This window comes from Oryctolagus cuniculus, chromosome 16 (assembly GCF_964237555.1).
Source record: "Oryctolagus cuniculus chromosome 16, mOryCun1.1, whole genome shotgun sequence".
Taxonomy (NCBI): Eukaryota; Metazoa; Chordata; class Mammalia; order Lagomorpha; family Leporidae; genus Oryctolagus; species Oryctolagus cuniculus.
In genome coordinates this window covers 14917911-14942088 of record NC_091447.1, presented here as the reverse complement: position 1 = coordinate 14942088, position 24178 = coordinate 14917911, and the positions used below count along the sequence as shown (strand labels likewise).

Sequence of the window (24178 nt, the reverse complement as noted above, 5' to 3'; positions counted from 1 at the left end):
CCCACCTGCAACCCTCCCATCTCCCGCTCCCTCTCCCATTCCATTCACATCAAGATTCATTTTCAATTATCTTTATATACAGAAGATCAATTTAGTATATACTAAGTAAAGATTTCAACAGTTTGCACCCACACAGAAACACAAAATGTAAAGTACTGTTTGAGTACTAGTTATAGCATTAATCCACATTGTACAACACATTAAGGACAGAGATCCTACATGAGGAATAAGTGCACAGTGACTCCTGTTGTTGACTTAACAAATTGACACTCTTGTTTATGGTGTCAGTAATCACCCGAGGCTCTTGTCATGAGTTGCCAAGGCTATGGAAGCCTTTTGAGTTCACCGATTCTTGATCATATTTAGACAAGGTCGTAGTCAGAGTAGAAGTTCTCTCCTCCCTTCAGAGAAAGGTACCTCCTTCTTTGATGGCCCTGTTCTTTCCACTAGGATCTCACTTGCAGAGATCTTTCATTTAGGTGGGTTGGGTTTTTTTTTTTTTTTTTTTTTTTTTTTTTTTGCCAGAATGTCTTGGCTTTCCATGCCTAAAATATTCTCATGGGCTCTTCAGCCAGATCCGAATGCCTTAAGGGCTGATTCTGAGAACAGAGTGCTGTTTAGGATATCTGCCATTCTATGAGTCTGCTGAGTATCCCGCTTCCCATGTTATAATTCTTTTCATAGTGAGACACATCCTATATCTCTTTGCAGTTTTTCCCATCATTTAATTAGACTTTCACAATGTCATGCTTTATAGCTTCAGAGTGTTCTCTGGATGATTTATATAGCTGGTTCCTGTGTACACCTTTTAGGTAGTTTCCTATTCACTCTAATAAATACTCCTCAACTTCAGTATTCCCTAAATATTTCTCATTATAGTCCCTATTTCATTGCATTTCAATTTTGTGTATGGTAATTGTTTTAAAAATTCACTAAGACCTATTGATCTTTCTTTAGGAGTCTATCTTTGGTGTCTTATTTAGGCAGCATGCAAAGAATGTACAACTATTTGCTTATGTTTATTTCTTTTAGAGCTTTAAATATTAAAACAGTTAATCCAAAATTTATTATGGTATACTGTATGAGATGTGGGTCTAATTTTTTTTTAAAAAAAGGTTTACTAATTTTTTGAAAGTCAGAATTACAGGGGCAGGAGGAGACAGAGAGAGAATCTTCCATCTGCTGGTTCACTCCCCAGATGGCCTCAATGGCCATAACCAGGCCAGGCAGAAGCCAGGAGCCAGGAGCTCCATCCAGGTCTCCACAGGGAGGCAGGCTGTGTGGAGCTGCTTTTCCCAGGCCATTAGCAGAGAGCCGATCAGAACTGGAGCAGCCAGAACTTGAACTGGAGCTCATATGGGATGCAGGTGTCAAAGGTGGAGGCTTTACCCGTTATGCCACAAGACTGGCCCATGAGTCTAATTTACAGTATTCTTTTTAAAAAAATTTTTTTAAATGTTATTTTAAATTTTAAATGTTATTATTTGAAAGGCAGAGAGGTACACGCGCACACACGCACACACACACACACAGAGGAGAGAGAGAGAGAGAGATCTCCCATCCTCTGGTTTACTCACCAAATGACTACAACGTCTGGATCAGGGCCGATCCAAAGCCTGGAGCCAGGAGCTTCTTCCGGGTTCTCAACGTGGGTGCAGGGGCCCAAGGACTTTGGCCATCTTCTGCTGCTTTCCCAGGCATTAGCAGACAGCTGAATCAGAAGTGTAGCTGCTGGGACTTGAACTGGCACCCATATAGGATGCTGGCACTGCAGGCGGTGGCTTTACCTGCTACACCACAGCACTAGCCCCCTACAGTATTCTTTTGGACTGAGAAGTTTGTGTCAAGGACTTTGTCAGGAATTAGGGTCACATCCCAGGTGAATTTATGACAAGTTACCGAGGTCCATGTAATGGGCTTTGTGGTAGCCACAAATTAGTAATAATTGAATTGACCAAAATTGGTGAACCCGTTCACTTGCTATATATGAGGAGTCCTTAGGCTTTGTAACCTTTTATATCCTTTTCTCGGCCTAATTTACTCAGAGAAATGTTACAGCTGAATGCTCTCCTTGGAAGGATTCTTCGTTTCACAGATACTGGGTTTGTTATGAGAGTATACCTACTAGATTGTTGTTTTACAAATGTTAAAAAATAAATTATCTGAATTTTTACCAATTTTACCATATATATTTCTTTCGGTCTCTCTAGAATCTGTGTTTGTGGATATCCTCGACAACATGTAAGAAAATACAAAGGTGTCAGTAGCAGGATACCAGTTTCTTCAGGATTCATGGTGCAAATGTTAACAGGGATTTATTTTGCCTTGTAAGTTCATCTCGTGTGCAAGTCAATTTTTGCTTTCTTTGGAAAATTATAGTCTGTTAGTCTGTTGTTACTGTATTATAATCTCCGTACTTGCAGAAAAATTATATTTTTGTGAAAGAACATGAAGATCTTGATAATACCTTTATTATTTAAAACATCTTTTTAACGTTCTGAAGCACTTGTAACCAGCTAAAACATTTAACCATTTTTCTTTAATTCAAGGACAGAATGACAATCAGTAAGACTTAAAATATACCTGGTCTTTCTCTTCATTACTCTTTTGACAATCATTTCCAAACAGTTTTTTTCTCCAATGAATACAATGAATATCTTCTTCCACTGAAATTTTACCTCTTCAAAAACGTTTTAAAGCCTCTCTCTCTCTCTCTCTTTTTTTTTTTTTTTTTTTTTTTTTTTTTTTTTTTTTTAGACAGGCAGAGTTAGACAGTGAGAGAGAGAGAGAGAGAGAGAGAGAGAAAGGTCTTCCTTTTTCCATTGGTTCACCTCCCAAGTGGCCACTACGGCTGGTGCGTTGTGGCTGGCATACTGTGCCGATCCGAAGCCAGGAGCCAGGTGCTTCCTTCTGGTCTCCCATATGTGTGCAGGGCCCAAGGACCTGGGGCATCCTCCACTGCATTAAATCCTCTTTAATCAGATATAGTTGATTATTAATTGACTGTTGAGTTCTCATTTGGGTGTTCATTTGTACCTAATGACTTAAATCCCAGCATTTTTCTTTGAACCCTGCCTTTAACTTTGTAATTCTCTTAATTACACATCTTACTGTACTTTGTATTGTGTCCACCTGATACCTTAATTATCCCTACTAGATCTATCCCTACAAGACCCCTTCTTGACTGGAGGCACAATTTATGGTCTGTGGAGGAAATTTGGCCTGCTGCCTGCTTTTATTTTTTTTTAAAGATTTATTTATTTATTTGAAAGTCAGAGTTACACAGTGAGAGGAGAGGCAGAGAGAGAGAAAGAGGTCTTCCATCCAATGGTTCACTCTCTAATTGGCCGCAATGGCCGGAGCTGTGCCTATCTGAAGCCAGGGGCCAGGAGCTTCTTCCGGGTCTCCCACATGGGTACAGGGGCCCAAGGGGTTGAGCCATCTTCCACTGCTTTCCCAGGCCATAGACGAGAGCTGGATCGGAAGTGGAGCAGCTGGGACTTGAATCAGCGGCCATGTGGGATGCCGGTTCTTCAGGCCAGGGCGTTAACCCGCTGTGCCTCAGTGCCAGTCCCTCTGCCTGCTTTTATAGGTAAAGTTTTATTGAAACTCAGTCACACCATATTGTCTGTGGCTGCTTTTGTGCTACAGTAGCAGAGTTGAACAGTTGAAGTAGAGACTGACACACAGGCCTGAAGGATTTGTTGTCTGGCTCTTTAAATAATTTTCTGGGCCGGTGCCGTGGCTCACTTGGCTAATCCTCCGCCTGCGCTGCCGGCACCCTGGGTTCTAGTCCCGGTTGAGGTGCCAGATTCTGTCCCGGTTGCTCCTCTTCCAGTCCAGCTCTCTGCTGTGGCCTGGGAGGGCAGTGGAAGATGGCCCAGGTGCTTGGGTCTCTGCACCAGCATGGGAGACCAGGAGAAGCACCTGGCTCCTGGCTTCGGATTGGCACAGTGCGGGCCATAGGGGCCATTAGGGGAGTAAACCAACAGAAGGAAGATCTTTCTCTCTGTCTCTCTTTGTCTATAACTCTACCTGTCAAATTAAAAAAATTTTTTTCTTCTGATTGCTGTGTTCAGCCATAAATACTGTCCTACAGCTCTTGGATGGTCTGAGCTATTTTATTGTCTCTCTCCGCTTCATTTGGAGTAGTCTCTGTTGCTCCATCTTCACGTTGGCCATTCTTCCCTTGCCTGTGTCTAGTCTACCAGTGAGGCCAGTGACTGCGTTCTTCATCTCCCTTGCAGTAGCCTCTGATGGTTCCCATCTTTCTGCTGAGACTTCCATCTGTGTGTGCATGTAGTCCATCTTTTCCACTCGTCTTTAATGTGCTAGTCATATTAACTTCAGCTTCCTTAATAACTTCAACATTGGGGTCGTCTCTGAATTCAGTAGTTCTACTGATTGCTCTGATTTTTTTTCCCCACCTCTCCCCTCCCCCCTTAGTTTCCCACTCTGCTTTTTGTGTGTGTGCACTGTAATTTTGGATTGTTTGCGACTTTGTTCAGGAGCAGGATGATAGGGACAGAGGTAAATACTATTTACACCTGGAATTGGCGTGCCTCTTGAGTCCTAGGCAGGAGTGAGCTGGGCTTGGGGGTTGTGCTGTTGCTATGGTTACCTTCGGAGCACCACCTGGCCCTGAGGCTTGGATCTGGTTGCCCGCCGCGTTGTCCTGAGTACTGCTGCTGCATCCTCAGCGTCCAGCCTTCCTGGTCTGGCTGCGCCTCGGAGAGGGTCTCTCTCCCTGTTCTTGCCCCTCCTCCGGCGATAGGGTGCTGTCGATTGTTTGCAGGTGTGTACTAGTCTGGGCGCGAGGGAAGGAAGTGAGGGTGGGCGGCGGCCACCTCTGTCCTCCTCAGTTCTCGGCTAACCCCATGCCCCTGCAACCCCAGGGCGGGGCGTTTCTCAGTGGTGCTGCGCCTCCTCCAGTGGCCTCAGCAGAGAGTGATACTGTTTGTCTTTCCTTCTGAGCCACAGTCCACCTGCTTCTGTGCCCTGAGGGGCCAGGGTTTGTTTCTCTTCCCCTTAAAGACTTTAGAGCGTTTCTTCCGCGTGAGGAAAGGTTCCAGCTCCTTCTTGCTGCCTTTCCCACACTGAGTGGTCGCTCTTCATCAGGCCTGTGCTGCCAAGGGCAGCTTTCTCTGGCCTCCTGCCCTGATTCCAGTTTCTCTCCTGAGCACCAGAGGGAGGTTTATGGCCAGGAGGACACGCCGTGAGGGAGCATGGCGTGGGCTCCGCTTGCGTGTGCCTCCAGGGATTCTATGTGCTCTTGCTAGCTCCTGTGCTGGTTTTGAGCAGCTGGCTTCCAGGCTGTTGTCTGAAGGTTTAGCTGAGTTCTCACTGCTTGCATTGCTGCCCGCCGCTCCTAGGGTTCAGGCTACTTGTTTGCCCCAGGAGCTCTGCTCTGAGAATTTATGATTTAGATTACCTGGATTGGTTTTGTTTTGAGGGTAGGGCAGTGCTTTCCAGTCTTTGGGCCTCACTTGCACTCTTGATGCAATTCATATATTTTTTATTTTGTTGGCAGGGGGTCAAGCCAATAAATCTGTTCACTTTTGTCTTTTAGCCAATTTCTGGGAAGGGTCTGGCATATCCTTGAATATTGTGCATACACATGCACATTTTTCCCCTCATATCTCTCTGATATTTGCAGCATACACCATGTGTGCATCTAAATGACTTTCAGAATGGAAAGAAATGACTACTCAGGATACTGCAAGTCACAGTAGTTGTAGAGTCTCATAGAAAACCTGTGGGAGTTAAAGGGTAATTTGACCATAAAGTGTTCTGAACAGTATTTTAAGGTATATAATTTATTATGCTGTAACTTGCTTTGAAAGTATAAAGTGCTTTGAAATTATCATAGCCTTTTTTGATTTTTGTTCTATAAATAGTCATGTTCTTTAGAGAAGAAATGTACATCTATAAAATTTCCCTGCTATTAGTGGGCTTTCAAATACAATGGAAAGGAATTCAAAGATTTAAAAATATATTAATAATAGAAGCAGGATATTAAGCAGTGTGCTAATATGATCTGTTATTTTCCTCAGTGAAGATAGTTTCTCATTGTATTTTTTAATTATACATAATTAATTACATTATTTCACTCACTTAATTTTGTAGATATAATGGAGAATGGGAGCTAGCTCAAAAAGCACTGGATGATATTATATACCGGGCCCAGCTAGAGTTATATCCAGAGCCATTGCTGGTAGGTGTTGCACCTATATATGTAAATTTTGCAACTATAAATTGAAAATTAGCCATTCATAGTGCATTAATCATCTCATTAATACTTAGTGATTCATGTTCTTATTATATTTGGAAAATTTTACACTTAGGAAGGCATATATATACAGCTGAAAATGTCATTAGTTTAATTTCCCAGATACTTGATAAATAATCCTTTTAACTTATAAGTGTGGTCTCCTTAACATACCTTAGCTGCATTTATTACTTAGCATTAGGCATTTGTAAATCCAAGTTAATATTTTGAAATTTTCAATCTTATCACATACTTCAAAAAAGTCATGGAAATCATGAAAATTTATTTAAAAACTTTGTATTTTTTTGAACTTTTGCACTAAAATAAATTTATCATTTAATTCCATTTTTTTTCACAAACTTTTTTTGAGTACCTCACATTATTTTTAGCCATAAATTTTCCTCTGAGCTATTACTCTTTATTGTAGAGGAGTATTCTTTTATAAGCCTATTGCTATTTAGCACCATGCTTTATCTCAAGGTGAAATAATACATCTGTTAATGTCAGTCTTAACCTTCATTTTTCCTTCTTAGGTTGCCAATGCAATAAAGGCTTCATTGCCTCATGGTGCCATGAAATCTAGTAAGGAAGGTACACGGTGTATTCAAGTTGAAATCACCCCAACTGCCTCTAGGATATCAAGAAACGCAGTAACCAGCATGTCAATAAGAGGTCACAGGTGGAAAAGACACGGTAAGAAACGTGGGACCCTTCAGATTAGAGCCCTGACAGTGCGTTCACATTTTTCTCAGCACTTAATGGTTCTACAGCTGCTGACTTTAGTAAAAGTTACCAGAGTAGCTTGGAAGGAAGAGTTGCTGAGTCGCCTTTAGCTCCTATTTCATTCTCCAGAAACAGTAGGCAGGAAGGAAGATACAGAGCCCCTTACATTATAAGAATGAAATTTATTTAAAAATTGTGCTACCTTTTGAATACCATTTCTGTACAATAGGAGAGCAAGAAAAAAATGCATTTATAGTTTATTGATTTATTTGGATTTCTATTCCTGAGTATTTGCAAATATTCTTATTATTTCTCATTGCTGAATTAACTGTTTAGCAAGCGAACTTTCATACTGCAGTTGAAAAACTGCAGGGAGTTTAAACATTTTGTCTGACTTCCTGGTAAAGCATGTTATAATATTGCTGCAACACTCGGCATTTCTGTTTTCTTGAAGTTAAATTTTCTTTCAGGATTATTTGCATTAATGTTCTTCCTTGTCCACTTCATTTTTATTATCCTAATATTTTTCTAGAGGTTAATTTCATTCACCATGGCCTTCTTAGTCCCTTCCAGTTTCCCTCCCTTCTCTTTTAATTTTGTACTCATGGCTTAATTTCTTACTCATTTTATAACTTCCTTCCTATCCAGAAGTTATTGTAGTGGCAAGAATCAGTGTTAAGAAGAGGATTACTGTCACTTTCCTTGGAAGGTAACCATTGGATGGAAACAGCAAGGCACTGTGCCCCAGGCAAACATGAGTAGTAGGGGGAATACAAAATCCATTCTCTGTTTCGTTGTCCTTTAACCTGGGAAGAAAATGGTAGCTCCTTTTGGTGTATTTGGTCCCAGTTGTCTCTGTGATCTCTATAGAAAAAAACTAGAATGGGAGAAGAATGAGGTTACTCCTGGTGAAATAGAAACTTGAAGGTGAAAACAGTTGCTGCCCTGTCCACGCAGGGAAGTGAAGTGATTGTATGTCATAAAGAACTATGATGAAATCATCCAGGTTAACCTTTTACTATTTTAAAGTTAGTGTGACAACTCTCAGAAGTCCTCCAGGAAGCCGTAAAAGAGGTGGTAGTGTCTGCTGTTAGCAAGGTCAGTCATGCTGCCTTCTTAAAACCTGCAGTCCCAGCACACTGAGGGCCAGGTGAAACGTGGATCCTACAGTCAGAACTGTGAAACTTTAACTCCTTTGTGTTTGTGCATGTGTTGAGAGAGAAAGAGAGTGGTGTGTGTGTGTGTGTGTGTGTGTATGTGTACAGGTGTGCATTTAACAAAAGGAGATACATACCCCACAATCAAGTAGAATCTATTTCTCGGAAATATTTTGTAGGAAAAAATTGCTAAAACAAGAGAAAAGATTACTTAAATCTATATTTTATCTGTTAGATTCTTAGGCCTATCTTTGGATTTCCCTTTGGCTGGCACTCGAGGGGTTTGTGCTCCCATAGGGCTGCTAGCTCATTAAGTAGCCTTCTTACCAGCTGTCTGGTCCCATTCCACTTCACATCTCCAACACTGGAGCAGCTCCTGCTTACAGTAACTAAAAGTCCCCAGTGAGGGTACTGAAGAGAGCGAGGGTGGAGAGCCAGCCGTGCACCTGGAGCAGGGACGGCATCCAGCCCCACCTTCTTCACCATTTGTGATGTGCATTCCTGTTCACTCAGCAGACCCTGAGGTGGTCCTGGTCCCAGGCCCTGCTTACTGGCCTCCATGGGTGGGCTGCATTCCCCCTTTTTAGGGTATCTTGGATTTCCTTGCATTACCACGTTCTGCTGATTTAGAGCCTTTCCCACTTTCCGTCTTCGTTGTCCTGCTTCCTACGTGAGCACATCACGGTTCTGTGCTCTCTCATGAGCTCTGGCTTCGGGTGAGGGCAGACAGGCGTCTTTGCTGTAGATCTTAAACATATAGACAGTTCTCAAACTGAAAAGAGATTTTTAAATTTAATTTTGTTTGCATATATAATTTTATTCATTACCTTATTTTTGTGATCTTATGTTTATATATGGATTATGACAGCATTTAATGTGTACCCTTCTTTGGGAATAACATGAGAGGGTTTGTAGGTTTCAGGGTGACCCACAACAACCTTTGGAGCCACTTCAACTTCTGAAGCAGTGCACTGTAGAATGTGAGCTCAGCGTGGGACCCCGCGCCCACTTCTGAAATCCCTGTATTTGATGGAACCCTAAGCGTTTCCTGTTCCGTCCCTCTTCCCCACCCCACCAGCCCTCTGAGGAGGGGGGATTTCTTCCCACAATCTTGACTTCATCAAACAGTAGGAACAGGAGAAGGGACAGGAAGCGTGAGGATATCCTTTCTTTTTCTGCCTCCTTCCCTCTCCGTCTTCCTTTGTGGCTCTGCCCTTTTCTCTTCAGCTCATTGTCTCACATTATAAAAACATTTTAGAAGTATTCTGGAATGTATTTCAGGTTTCTCTGAAGCTTCATGGATCTACCATTCCTTTCTCAGCGTTACGAGTTTTGCACAGTTGACATTTTAGTGGAAGGCGTCCTAATGCAAAGTGGGAAGTTTTGCCTTAATATTTCCACACGTTTCAGAGCACACATCCTTTGCTGTTATCTGGTTATTGTCGAGTAACAACTCGAATTTTTAGGTTCTATTATTGTTGGTCCTGTAATTTTTTAATTATTAGACTTTTTAAAGATTTTATTTATTTATTTGACAGATAGAGATACAGACAGTGAGAGAGAGAGACAGAGAGAAAGGTCTTCCTTCTGTTGGTTCACCCCCCAAATGGCCGCAATGGCCAGAGCTGTGCCGATCCGAAGCCAGGAGTCAGGTGCTTCTTCCTGGTCTCCCATGGGGTGCAGGGTCCAAGCACTTGGGCCATCCTCCACTGCCCTCCCGGGCCACAGCAGAGAGCTGGACTGGGAGAGGAGCAACCGGAACTAGAACCGGCACCCACATGGGATGCTGGCGCCGCAGGCAGAGGATTAACCTAGTGAGCCACGGCACCGGCCCCTAATTATTAGACTTTTTAAGAGAAGTTTCAGGTTGACAATTACAGAGTTTTCCTACACCTGCCTGACATCCCCCAACTCCTAGACACACAGTCTCCCTGCTGAGAGCACCCCAAAGAGAGTGGTACATGTGGAAGGCCTTGTAATTCAGATTGTGACCACATGGTGCGTCCTCACAGCAACTAACCTCCATCACTCACTAGTCAAAGACGTTGATTTCAACCGATGTATTATTTTGGCAAGATCTGTTTGACTACAAATAGCATGTTTGCCCAATTCTTGCTACTTTTTACTTGATTATTTTAACATTGTACTGACATGGCTTAATGTTGTATTTTTCAGACTTTTCAACTTTGTGTTTAAATATTTGAGAAATTTTTAATGACTTTATAGTTCCATGTCAATATATATGTTTGGAAAGTAAAATTACAGTGTGGAATTGCTGCTTTTAACTGTAATGGTTCTGACTTCAGAATTTTAATAGCTGTATTGATATGTTACTAATTCTTTTCAGCACATTGTGTTTTATTTAGTTTATAGATGGTGAATAATTCAAAGCAAAGGTGTATTTTTGCGAACCTAGATCTTCAGGCCATCTACAATCGAGAGCTATCTAGTAGTCATAATTTTAAAGTAAAATGCAGTTAGGGGCTGGCATTGTGGTAGAGCCCATAAAGTTGCTGCTCACGACACCTGCATCCCATATGGACACTGTCCCAGCAGTTCGAGTCCCAGCGGCTCCATTTCCCATCCAGCTCCCTGCTGATGTGCCTGGGAAAGCAGCAGAAGATGGTCCAAGTGCCTGGGCCCCTGTACCCACATGGGAAAGACCTGGATGAAGCTCCTGGCTCCTCGCTTTGGCCTAGCCCTGCCTTGACAGTTGCAGCCAGAGGGAGTAAACCAGTGGATGGAAGATGTTTCACTCTCTGTCTCTCTTCTCTCTTGGTAACTTTGACTTTCAAATAAATAAATAAACCTGTAAAAAAATAAAAATAAAATGGGGCCGGTGCTGTGGTGCAGTAGGTTAAGCCTCTGCCTGCAGCTCTGGCATCCCATATGGGTGCCAGTTCTAGTCCCGGCTGCTCCACTTCTGATCCAGCTCTCTGCCATGGCCTGGGAAAGCAGTAGAAGATGGTCCAGGCACTTGGGCCCCTGCACCCGAGTGGGAGACCTGGAAGAAGCTCCTGGCTTCAGATCGGTGCAGCTCTGTCCGTTGCAGCCATTTGGGGAGTGAACTAGTGGATGGAAGACCTTTCTCTCTGTCTACTCTCCTTCTCACTGTCTGTAACTCTACCTTTCAAATAAATAAAGTCTTAGAGAAAATAATAAAATAAAAATGAAAAGCGATTAAAGAATGATAATAATAGAATAACCTTGAAAAAGCATTGAGAAGAATGACTAGACTATGACTATATAACAAGGATCAAATTGAAACTTCCAATAAGAAAAATAAGATAAAATTTAGTGAAATAGTCTTTACTCTGTTAAATTAATGATAAAAACACAGTTTTACTTAAATATTTACTTCCTTTAAAAATGGACACAGTAGCTAGATGGAAAACAGAAAGTGCTTTATAATTTTGCTTCGATCCTCGAATGTTGCTTCGGAAGCTGCCTTCATCATCCGCTGTTTCAGCTCTCAGAGCCCCTGTTCTTAAGTCCCTGAGTGGTTCTAATAGCATCTAGGAGCTGCTCTGCACTCCCTGCCTTGCATTTTTCCACCCTCCCCTCTTCACGGCTGTTTTTTGTCTGCACTCTCCTCCTCCCAGCCACCAGCAGCATTATGACTCATTCTTCCACTTTAACAAAGTGATGTGTTCTTGGAACAATGTCAACAACTTCCCTTTCTTTTAAAATAGTTATCGAAATACCATTCCTTGATTTGGTAGAAAACCTTCTTAAGTCATGGCTGCAAGTAATGAATGCTTATACTTTTTGCCAACTCAAAGTCTAATAAAAAGATTAGTTTGGTGAAATCCTAACTCTTTCTTGCAGCCTGCCTTTCTGTCTGCTTGTGTATTTGTGAGATAATGGGGCAAGTAGATGTGAAGCATTTGTTACAGTTTACAGCACTACACATTAAGGCAGATTGTTGATTAATCAAAAAATGCATTATTTGTTTTACTAGCTACACAGTGATTGTATTCCTGATAAATTTTTAGTGTGCTATTCAAATAGCCATATGATTGATTAATTCTTTCATAAAATAGTAAGTTTTTGAAATTTATGATTTAGATTTTCTCAATTTAAGATGAACTTGTTTAGTTTGTAGTATCAAACACAAAAGTATACATATGTTATATAATAGTAGCAATCAGTTCAATTTTTTACAAAATTCTGTAGCCCCGAAGTACAGGACTCTATTATCTTGTTATGGAAACCTGGGGTGGGAAAACTTCATTCAGACAGGCTCCAGAGACAGTAGAAGATCCAAAGCAGTTTATTAACGCCAGCAGGCTCAGCTGGAATCATTTCCTGAGAACTGAGCATTAAACCCAAGTTTCTTACAATTATTTATAGGTTCATCAGCATCACCTTAACAATTACAGCACTGCTGTATTTAAATTGCAGCTTAGGTGACTTAGGACCACACTTCCAATGGTCAGTGGGTCTGGTATATTTATAAAAGAGACACCAGGGGCAGATTTATAGGACAGATTTATGACTGGAATTCCAGAAGCAGAGCTTAGGACGTCTTCCCTTCCTAGAAAAGGTAATCGCTCACAGCTGCTTCACCAGATAACAGGGAGCAGCCACTTTCCAAGGTCAGTGTCGGGGGTCTGCTTTCCTTCCTTTGTCTCTGGTTGCAGCCTTATTTCCTCTGCAATCTGACGTCTCTGTCATCACGATAGTCCGGATTTTTCAAATATTGTTTTTTAAAAAATGTCATTTTACTACCTGTTGTCTTACTTAATCCTAAGTATATTTGTAAATAGAAGTTATGTGAATCTGTTTTTCACTTATGAACAGTTATAACTGTTTAAACAGATAGGTGTCAATAACAAAGGCAATAACTTCTTTTAAAGATTTATTTATCTGAAAGACAGAGTTACAGAGAGAGATAGAGACAGAGAGAGAGAGAGAGAGAGAGAGAGAGAGAGAGGTCTTCCATCTGCTGGTTCACTCCCTAAATGGCTGTAATGGCTGGAGCTGAGCCAATCTGAAACCAGGAGCCAGGAAATTCTCTTGGGTCTCCCACACATGTGCAGGGGCCCCAGGACCTGGGCCATCCTCCGCTGAGCTGGATTGGAAGTGGAGCAACTAGGACTTGAACCAGTGCCCATATGGGATGCTAGTGCTACAGGCTGGGGTTTTAATCCACTGTGCCACAGTGCTGGCCTCCATAGGCAAAAATGTAGGAATTAGACATTTTGAATTTTGCCCTATTTTGGTTATGGTATACGTTAATGGCTTACTTTTTTTTTTTTTTTTTTTTTTTTTTTTTTGACAGGCAGAGTGGACAGTGAGAGAGAGAGACAGAGAGAAAGGTCTTCCTTTGCCGTTGGTTCACCCTCCAATGGCCGCCGCGGCCGGCGCGCTGCGGCCGGCGCACCGCGCTGATCCGATGGCAGGAGCCAGGAGCCAGGTGCTTTTCCTGGTCTCCCATGGGGTGCAGGGCCCAAGCACCTGGGCCATCCTGCACTGCACTCCCTGGCCACAGCAGAGGGCTGGCTTGGAAGAGGGACAACCGGGACAGAATCCGGCGCCCCGACCGGGACTAGAACCCGGTATGCCGGCGCCGCTAGGAGGAGGATTAGCCTAGTGAGCCGCGGCGCCGGCCAATGGCTTACTTTTAATAACATTATATTGGCAAATCCTCCGCCTTGCGGCGCCGGCACACCGGGTTCTAGTCCCGGTCAGGGCGCTGGATTCTGTCCCGGTTGCTCCTCTTCCAGTCCAGCTCTCTGCTGTGGCCCGAGAAGGCAGTGGAGGATGGCCCAAGTGCTTGGGCCCTGCACCCGCATGGGAGACCATGGGGAAGCACCTGGCTCCTGGCTTTGGATCGGTGCAGCGCGCCAGCCGTAGCGGCCATTTTGGGGGGTGAACCAACGGAAGGAAGACCTTTCTCTCTCTCTCACTGTCTAACTCTGCCTGTCCAAAAAAAAAAAAAAAAAAAAAAAAAAATTGTATTTAGTTATTTTGACTCAGGGGAGCCAAGAATATAAAGTTTTTAAGTAGTCAAAAAAGAATTGAAAATGAGAACTCTATACACAATCTTTATCTATCTCTACATAAAGTATTTTCACTTAGTGACACAAAATACGTACCCTAAGTATTTTAGAATATTTTCTTATATGAAATGTTTAAGTGAAAAATCAAACTAAATACAGTTTCTTTAACTCAGATCCAAAGAAAGTGCAGTTTCATGTTGTTATAGCATTTTTGTTGCTTTTTCAGCATGCCAAATAATTGTTTTTATGTAGCGGGTACCTTGGAGTTTAAGTAAAGCTAAATGCTTATAAGAAAATTCAAAGAAATTTGTGATTATTTTATTAAAAAATAACCAAAACCCAAGGATTTGTCTCAGAATTTGATTAGTGATTTAGCACAAAGTCATTAATGAGAAAAGGAACAAAGAAAATATGCAATCAATATTGGAAAAAAGCTTATTTAAAACTGGTTATTGATTTGGAAAATGTCACTAAATTTCTATCATAATAACATTAATGAAGCAGGAAAGTACTAGCTTTCTGTTGGCAAATGTGAAAAATTATAATGTTTATAATTATTTCAAGACCTTTAAGGTTATACAATACTGCAGAAAGTAAACTGTCATAAACTTTGAGATGGAATATTTATTTTGTGAATCTGATTTTATGACTTTATGAGAAAAGTATTTGAGGAGAAATAATGTTTCAAAGAATTACAGAAACATTTTGATAAAGAAAAGGTATGTTTTAAAACTCCAACGTAGCCAGCGCTGGCCGTAGTGGCCGTTTGGGGGGTGAGCCAACAGAAGGAAGACCTTTCTGTCTGTCTCTCTCTTTCATTGTCTATAACTCTACCTGTTAAAAAACAAACAAACAAACAAAACAAAACAAAACAAAAACTCCAACGTAGCAAAGAATTGGCTGCTGAAGAAATTTCTGTATCTGCAGTTGGTAATACTTATATTTTTATTTTGAAAGCTGGCTATATTCATTGTTAACAAAGGTCAGAAAATAAGAAAATAAAAATATTATCTGACAGTTGCATAAAAAGCCTTGAATGTTTTTAGTTTCGTTTCTTTTCAATTTAGTTTAATTATTTTCAGATTATAAAATGCTATTTGAGGAACACATTTTCCTTTGTCAATGTAGATGATAAAACATTTGGAGCAGGGATAAAGCATTTCCTTCTCAGTGAATATTGCATGAATTTTAACTGGCATTTTTGAAATGGAACTTTATATGCATAGAGGGTAAAATAAAATATTAGGAAGTAATAGATAAAGAAAAAGAACATACTAAGGAGCTGTAACACTGGGTTGTTATATAATATGTGAGACACATGTGAACTTTAGGTTTAAAAGAAGAAAGATTAGCTTAGCCAATCTGTGAAGAAAACAAAACAATCTTCCTCTATTTCTAGGTAAAATTAAGTAAAAGTATTTCCCACTCACAAAAGCAAGGTGTTTCAGGATGATTGGTCGGACGGGGCAAAGTGCTTGTTTGTAAATTACTGTGTTCTGCATGTTTACCAAGGAGTTCTTAGAAAATTCTCATCATAACTGAGAAGTTTTTACTGTTTATGATTGGACAGCCCCACCCCCAGCTTTCTGTGAGCATTAGCTGTGTGCTGCACACTGAAGGAGAAATACTGCTTTACGGGTTGTTCTGTAACAGGTGTTGCCTCCCCAATTTTGTCTGGTCATGAGGCTCTTTAATAAGCATGAAGAATTCACCTGGTGTGGCAGCCACTCTAAGCTCTAGTTCTTCTTAAAGGGATTCTTTTTTTTTTTTTTTTTTTTTTTTTTTTTTGACAGGCAGAGTGGACAGTGAGAGAGAGAGACAGAGAGAAAGGTCTTCCTTTGCCGTTGGTTCACCCTCCAATGGCCGCCGCTGCAGCCGGCGCACCGCGCTGATCCTGGCAGGAGCCAGGAGCCAGGTGCTTTTCCTGGTCTCCCATGGGGTGCAGGGCCCAAGCACCTGGGCCATCCTCCACTGCACTCCCTGGCCATAGCAGAGAGCTGGCCTGGAAGAGGGGCAACCGGGACAGAATCCGGCGCCCCAACCGGGACTAGAACCCGGTGTGCCGGCGCCGCAAGGTGGAGGATTAGCCTATTGAGCCACGGCGCCGGCTTAAAGGGATTCTTTTTTTAAAAACTTGAGACTTAATAAACATGACAAAAGAAGTTATTGTGGGTAACCGAGAATCACCCTGGATAATGAGAATTCTGTCCTTTACTAAATGAACGACATGTGCTGAGTTTTGGCTGTTCTTAACTTAAGGAAACTGATACTATGCTCCTGACCAGTGCGTCTGGGTAACCCACTGTGGTCTGGACTGTGTGTTCCTGTGTGGCCAGAGCTGCTCTTGTCTTACTGGGAAGTCTGCTTCTGGTTCAAGACCCACCTGCCTCAGTGTCTGTGTCTCTGTTCAGAGTGTGCCTGGTCCTCCTCCTGTGGTTTTGCGGCAGCCTCCCTTTCCTCTAATCTGCCTCTCAAATTACTGCCCACAAGTAAGCATTGCTATAGTGCTGTGCATTCTAACTCGGGACACACTTCATGCTCAATATTTTGTTTTATACAAGTGTGACTTCTGTTGATTAAAGAAAAGTGTTTGTAAGATATGCAACTAGTTGATCTGTGTACCTGTCAATGGCTGCCCACTGCAATCAGAATAAAATCGAGACTCCTGGCTATAGCATACAGGACCCTGGTGATACAACCTCTGGCCTACTGCCTTGACCTCACTGAAGACCGTGCTCCCCCTGGCTCACTGGACTCCTCCCTTCCCACTTTCACAGACTGAGCCTCTCCTGTGTAAAGGGTTTTGTCTAATTGTTTGGGATATGCGAGCAGAAATTTGAATGATGAAAGGGTGCCAGCTTGAATTCTTAACTGCAGATCTTCATGTAGCCTGCACTTTCGCATCATCAGATCCCAGCTCAAATATCCCTTCCTCCAAGAGGTCTCCTCAGACAACCCGTCTGCAGCAGCTCCCCCCACCCCCACCCCGCTTACTCTATCTCATTATCTTGTTTTCTTCACTGCATGTTTTGCTGGTTAAATTCTGTTTATCTGGTTCCCAAATCACAAGTGAGCTCAGATACCTTGTTGGCTAATGTATCCCCAGAATCTAAAACAATGTCTGACACATTATGAGAGATCAATGAATTGTAGCTGAATGCCTGAATGAGTGGATGAATGACAAAATTGTTTGTAACACAGGGTGAGAAATTTGTTCCATCTTTTCTGTTGATTAAAAACCAATGTAACAACATAGTAAGCTTGCACATCCTAGTGCTTAAGGAATTTTCATTTTAATGCTTTTTCTGTATATGTGTGCATTCTTCATAGTTGTTCCTTATTTAATTTTTTTGGTTACCTTGCTTTCATTCAGTTAACATTGTTAAACATTTTCCCAAGTTCTCCTAGTAAATTCAGTCATTTTAATGGCTACATAATACTACTACATTGATTTGATATTCCATCATTTACTTAACCATGTCCCCAATATGTTAAGTAATTTGTTTCTAATTTTTTGTTATTATAAATAATATTACAAGGAATAGCTTAATGAATATAGATAACATTTTAGTCCATTGACTGGAATGAATTAGAAACATAAAATCCTTGGTTTAAAGGGTAGATTTTTAATAAATTGTAAATGAATGTGTATGACTTTCTTTTGAGGTTTACTTAAATACTTTTCCTAAATAGTGTCAAAACTGTATGAACAGACATTCTAAGTACAGTTCTTTATAATGTTTCAGATTATTTTATTCTTTTCACAAATAAGTTTGTGTTTCATGCTATAGCCACGTTTTTTAGGACTCATAAATTAGTCTGAGTTCAGAGATGCATAAATTCTATGAAAAAATAAATTGTTCCTTCATTGAAATTGTTACTTTTAGTATAATATGGTAGCCATAAAACGAATAAAAGCTAGGATAGTTTCATGAGTGAAGTGACATAATGAAATAGATATTTGATATTTGGGATTACATAAAATTATATTTGAGAGAAATCAGAACTTTTTATGATCAGTTTTAGTGACATTTGCAATTTGCTTCATTTTTTTTTTCTGAAACCTGAAAGAAATTTTTCAGGGAGAAATCATTGAGTCCCTTTGAGAACCAGTTTGGAATTCTCTATTAAAAGCATCCTTTAACTCTCCTCATTTGTGTTCATGGAGAGAAGTTACCTGTTTGTACCCATAGAAGCTACACAAATAAAATGTTCTGAGAAGTTTCTTTGTGGATCTTCTTTCAACTTTTCAAGTTATTTGAAGCCAAATGTAAGTTTTTATTTTATATTTAGGGACAAGTTAATCATGACAATATTTGCATAGATTTTTAAGTTCTGGGTGAAAACAAATTCTATTTTATTATGCATATATTCCCTTAAAGCATCTTCTATGTAGTTTTCTTAAAGAAGATAGTAACTTCCTGTCCTTGGCTATATAGTTATCCTCTGGCTAACATAATAAAAACAAAGCTATGGGTTTTTTTAAAAGATCATTTTGGGGGTCTGTGCTGTGGCATAGTGAGGAAAGCCAGTGCCTGTGGTACTGGCATCCCATATGGGCTCTGGTTCAAGTTCTGGCTGTTCCACTTCCAATCTTGCTCCCTGCTAATGGCCTGGGAAAACAGTGGGAGATGGTCCAAGTGTTTGGGTACCTGCACACAATGTGGGATACCCAGATGAAGCTCTTGGCTTCTACCTTTGGATTGGCCCAGCTCTGGCCATTGTGGCCATTTGGGAAGTGAACTAATGAATGGAGGATCTCTCTGTCTCTTTCTGTCTCTCTCTAACTCTGCCTTTCAAATAAAATACACAGATTTTTTTTTTAAAAAAAGATAGTTTAACATTACTAAGCGTTTTACTAAATCTGCATTTAGAGATGGCTACTTCATTTTAAAAAACAAAAAGCTTTTTTGTCATGTAAATATTTTTATTAGTATAAGCCTGTGTTCTTTTTCCTTTTATAAGGACAAGTAACACATCCCTAGCTTACTTTTTTTTTTTTTTTTTTTTTGACAGGCAGAGTAGACAGTGAGAGAGAGAAAGACAGAGAGAAAGGTCTTCCTTTTTGCTGTTGGTTCACCCTCCAATGGCCGCCACCGCTGGCGTGTTGTGGCCGGCACACTGCGCTGATCCGATGGCAGGAGCCAGGTACTTCCTCCTGGTCTCCCATGGGGTGCAGGGCCCAAGCACTTGGGCCATCCTCCACTGCACTCCCTGGCCACAGCAGAGAGCTGGCCTGGAAGAGGGGCAACCGGGACAGAATCCAGCGCCCTGACCGGGACTAGAACCCGGTGTGCCGGCGCCGCAAGGCGGAGGATTAGCCTAGTGAGCTGCAGCGCCGGCCCTAGCTTACTTTATTTATTCTAGTAATAATTCCATCTCCAAGGAGGAGAGTTGTGCAGTTAAACAGATATTCATTGTGTGCCTACTGTATATATAAGCCGCTTTTCTGGAAACTAGGTATGCAGCAGTGACCACACAGAATCTCTGCCTTTGGGTGGATGTTTGGCCTAGCAACTAAGACAGCCGTGCGCCATAGTGGCATGCCTGGGTTCCACACTTGGCTCCATGACTGCAGCTTCCTGTTGAGGTAGGCCCTGGGAGGTGGCAGCAATAGCTCAGTTAACTGGGTTCCTGCCGCCCACAGGGGAGACCTGCACTGAATTGTGGTTTCATGGTTTTGGCAAACCCAGCCTCATGCTGTTGTGGGCATTTTAGAGAGTGACCCACTGGATGAAAGCTCTGTTTCTGTCTCACTCTTTCTGCCTCTCAAAAAAAAATTTTTTTTTTTTAATTCTTGGCCTTCATGGAAATTACATCTGGTAAACAAGATAAAAAGTTCTAGACTATAGAGTACTAAGAGTACTAAGTTCTCAGAAAAAGAAAACAGGAAGAAGGGTATTTGAAATATGGGAGTACTGAGACTGTGTTGGGTTGACCAGAGAAGACTTCACTGAAAAGGAAACTTTTGAGGGGACCTGAGAGAAGTAAGGAAATGAGCCCTTCAACTTTCCCGGGAAGGGCACTGCAGGCCCAGATGACAGCGCAAAGACCAATAAGAACACGTGTGTAAACAGACGGGGCACAGTTATACGGGGGCAGAAGTCGAAGGGGTGATAGGGCACAAGACCACACAACACATATTTCTTTGGGTCATACAATTATTTTTTTTTATTCTGTAATTTTCCTGAGAGTTATGTGCTTGTTCTTTCTGGCTCTGTGAGGAATTACATTATTTTCTTGATTTTAATAAGCAAATAAAAAATATACTGTTACTACCATTTTGAGTGATAACATACATCAGTTAATTACTCAAAAATTTGTGCTTCTGGGAAAACGTAGTCTAATTTTTTGATTTACCATTTAATTTTATGAATAAAAAATTAATATGATTGAATCTTAGGCTTAAGATATTTACTAATAATTCAGTTGCTTAATGTTGCTCTATATAACATTATTCCTGGTTTTTTTTGTTTGTTTGTTTGTTTGTTTGTTTTCCTTGCAAAATTTTAAATGGCCATCATTGAAGCACCACTTTAAATGATTAACTTTCATTGACATTTAAAAATAATAAAATCCAATTACAAGAAAAACAATCCAGACACCCTGACCTTGGCAATTATTACTTCTTAGATTTTCTTCCAGACTTTTTTTCCTTGGCTTTCTGTTCAGCCAAAGTAAATTATTGGCTTTCTATTAAGTGATCGGGAATCTAAGTAAGTAAATTGAAACTAATTGAGTGATATCAGAGGATATTTAACTCAAATTGACCCTAATGAAATTGAAAAGTTAGAATTTATTGTATGTGTTGCAATGGAAATTTGTTTTGGAAAGGCAGAGAGAAAGAGACAGATAAAGAGAGATTTCTCACCCACTGGTTCACTCCCCAAATGTCAACCCAGCCAGGGCTGGGTCAGGCTGAAGTCAGGAGCCAAGAATCTAATCCGGATCTCCAAAGTGGGTGGCAAGGACCCACCAACTTCAGCCATTACCTGCTGTCTCCCAGGGTACGCATTAGTGGGAATCTGGGATCAGGAGCTGAGGCAGGACTTGAACCCTTGTATTCCAATGTGGATGCAGCTGTCCCAAAGTGTTGTCTTAACTGTTAAGCCAAATGCCCACCTGTGGACATGGAAAGTCAAGAGATATTGTTTAGTTTCCCCATAGAATACTTGCATAGCTCTTTCTACACTTCAGTTTCCTTGACTGTAAACCAAATTGCTTATTTCAGAAGCTCACTAATGTATCACTTTGAGAATAGTTGAATAATGTATGTGAATGCTCTCAAAAAACCTATTTAGTACCATTCAGTGTAAGTAGTTTTGTTCTGTTCTATTAGGCTATCCATGCTTATCTTTAACAGTTTTGTTGAATTTTAATATTCATTGTTTTTCTATGTCTGGATAATTTACAACATTTATGATTTTTTTGATTGAATGTCCTTTTGTTAGCTCTTTTGTGAAATGGTGTCTAAGATGGAAATGGGTAAATTTGGCCATCGCACAGCAGTGTTGTGGTCATCTTACTCGAGGTGGCAGTGGCCTCTGGCAGTGAGAATTTGTTAGCCCTGATGTGAGGACAGTGCTTAGCCTTTGGGAGTAGGCTCGGTTGAACTTTGTGGTCTCATTAAGCCTCTATTAGAGGGCACGTGGAAACTGCAGCGTACTACTGCCACGCCCATGTGTTTTGGCCTGAGAAATAAAATTTTTGTTTAGAGAACCTTTAGCCAAAAGTTGATGACGCTCTAAGTTAAGGGGACGTAGTTATACCAGCACATTGGCATGGCACAGGGTAGCCTGCAGCTCTGAGGAGAGGACTTCCGGAAGGGAGTTCTGACACAGGTGTGGGGTCTCCAGGGGACCCTCCACAAGCTTTGGCTGAAGTTTTCAGCATTGGAAAGAATCTGATTACAGCAGTGGTTCCTTGGCCAGCAGGGAGCTTTAAACAATTCCTCATCCCCAGGTCATACTTCATCGTAATTATAAATCAGAACGTCTTGAGGGCAGGGGTGGGGAGCCAGGCGGCAGGTGATACCAGCGTGCAGCAAATTTAGGGAACTAGCGGGATCTGAGACTCTGGCTTCCTTGCTCTTACTGCCCATTAATGTCCCTCAGACTCTAGTGCCATTAGTGAGAGCCTGGCTGCCCTTTCTCTAAAAACCTTTGTGCCTCAAGCAGATTTGGGGGTTATGTCTTAATGCTCATTATTTTACTTGTTTCCCACGATCAGAAAGACAAAGTGAGAGTGAGGGTGAGAGAAAAAGAGAGAGGGAGATCTTCCAATCAGTAATTTGCTCCCCAAATGCCCACAACAGCCAGGTCTGGGCCAGGCCAAACTCAAGAGCCATGAACTGTATTCAGATCACCCACTTGGGTGGCAGGAACCTAAGCACTAGAGCGTTAACAGGAAGCTGGACTGGAAGCCAAGTAGCCGGGATTTGAACCAGCACTCTGACATTGCAGGCAAGAGCTTAAACTGCTGAGCTGCGATGCCTTCCCCCTATGTATTTTAGAGAGTAATGCTGTTTTATGTAGGTCTTGGTTGTTTTCAACTTCTAAGTTTTACTACTAGCCCACTGTAAATATATTTATGTCCTTTCCCCCCTGTTTAGTACAGATAATTCCTTGATGACTCTAAATAAAATTATGACTCTGATGAAGACACAAAATAAAATCATGTTTCCAAGCATTAACTAGTTGGGAATTTTCCTCCTTTGTTAAAATTATAATGACTTCTTTTCAGAATACAGGATTGACAGTCAATTTGTTTTCCCAAATTCATGTTTTCTTTTCTCCAGCATAGTAATGAACCATGGCACCCTGGCCTAAATTTATGGAATCAGTCTGAGTCTGAAGGAATTGACTGCTTCATTGTATCACAGCCAAATTAATATTTTCTGATATACTCGTACAAGGCAGTGGCAGTGGATGTATGAGACAAAAATTGTACCTGTGGCATTACTAACCATGGCATCAAAGAGAGTGAGCATTCCCCTCCCAAACCAGGGAGTTTCAATGTAGTGTAATAAGAGAATCGAGTGGCTAGTGGTTCCTGTTGTTGGCCAAAGCTGGATTTCTGGCTGCGCTTCTTTGAGCATTTGCCTAAAGCTTAACATAAGTTCAGGTGGTCGCAGCATTGTCTCTAAAAGAATGAAAATTCTGTTCTGATTTACAAAAGAATTTATGTTCCCTGTTCCATGTGAAATATGTGTGTAAAAAACTGCAGAACATGAATTTTGCTCTGTGAGTTTTCTCTTGGTCGTTTTAAAATCCAAGAATGTGGCTGTTGTCTCCAGCGTGTCAAAGTATTGAACATCATGTAAATTTCTATGGTGTAAATATTTGGCTTAACTCGTAACATTCAGTCATCTGATTTTTATTTTGAGTCTTTTGTTTTTCTTGTCTTGCATTTTTATTTTGTTTTGTTTTCAGCCATCATTTTGTCTTATCATCTTTAATTCTAGAGCAACCTGACAACAATAATGATACTACTGAATTGGGCATCCTTGTCATTCCTGAGATTAGTGTCACAAGTGTGGCCGGAGAGAGAACCGGGAATGGGGAAAAAAGCAGAGCACTAGGAGAGATTGATGCTCAGCATATGCAGGGTGTGCAGGACACCCCCACAGATCCTAGAACTGAGAGCAAAGGCTTGCCAGAGATCAGGAGGCAAAAATCTGTAAGGAAAATGATGGAGGATGGAATAAACCCACCTGGCAGAGTGCAGTTTTAGCAGAGCACTGTATAGCTGCACTCCAAGGTATCTCAAGGCAAAGGGCCACCGATGCATGTTCAGCCACAATTGCACAGTCACAACAATTCTGCATGTCATCTAATAATCAGAATGCATGAGTGATGCACACACCTTCTCCATGACTCTTAATGCTCTTTGGAACGCTCATACCCACGTTGTCTCTGAGTACACTGTCGTAAACACTGAGGCAGAAAACTACTTCCCAAACAATTTTCTGCTTATGTTTTGTGACCTAAAATTATTTTCTCACTTTTGCCATCTTTGATATGAAG

The 24178-nt window shown here is 41.2% G+C and overlaps 1 protein-coding gene across 7 annotated transcripts in view; it reads left to right on the top strand.

The window, feature by feature from the left end:
• Positions 1 to 24178, top strand: part of HYCC1 (hyccin PI4KA lipid kinase complex subunit 1) — a 117274-nt gene that overhangs the window by 61866 nt on the left and 31230 nt on the right. For 5 of the 7 annotated variants that reach the window (XR_007922101.2, XM_070059649.1, XM_051852811.2 and 2 more), the window contains exons 8-10: positions 2211 to 2327; positions 6127 to 6214; positions 6802 to 6961. Coding sequence is in view for 6 of the 7 variants with exons in the window: in XM_070059649.1 (XP_069915750.1) it covers positions 2211 to 2327; positions 6127 to 6214; positions 6802 to 6961 (365 nt within the window). In the remaining variant the exon portion in view is untranslated. Of the gene's footprint in view, positions 1 to 2210; positions 2328 to 6126; positions 6215 to 6801; positions 6962 to 23616; positions 23913 to 24178 lie in introns of all 7 variants that reach the window. The other 2 variants (XM_008261521.4, XM_017344375.3) reach the window with 2 other exon arrangements.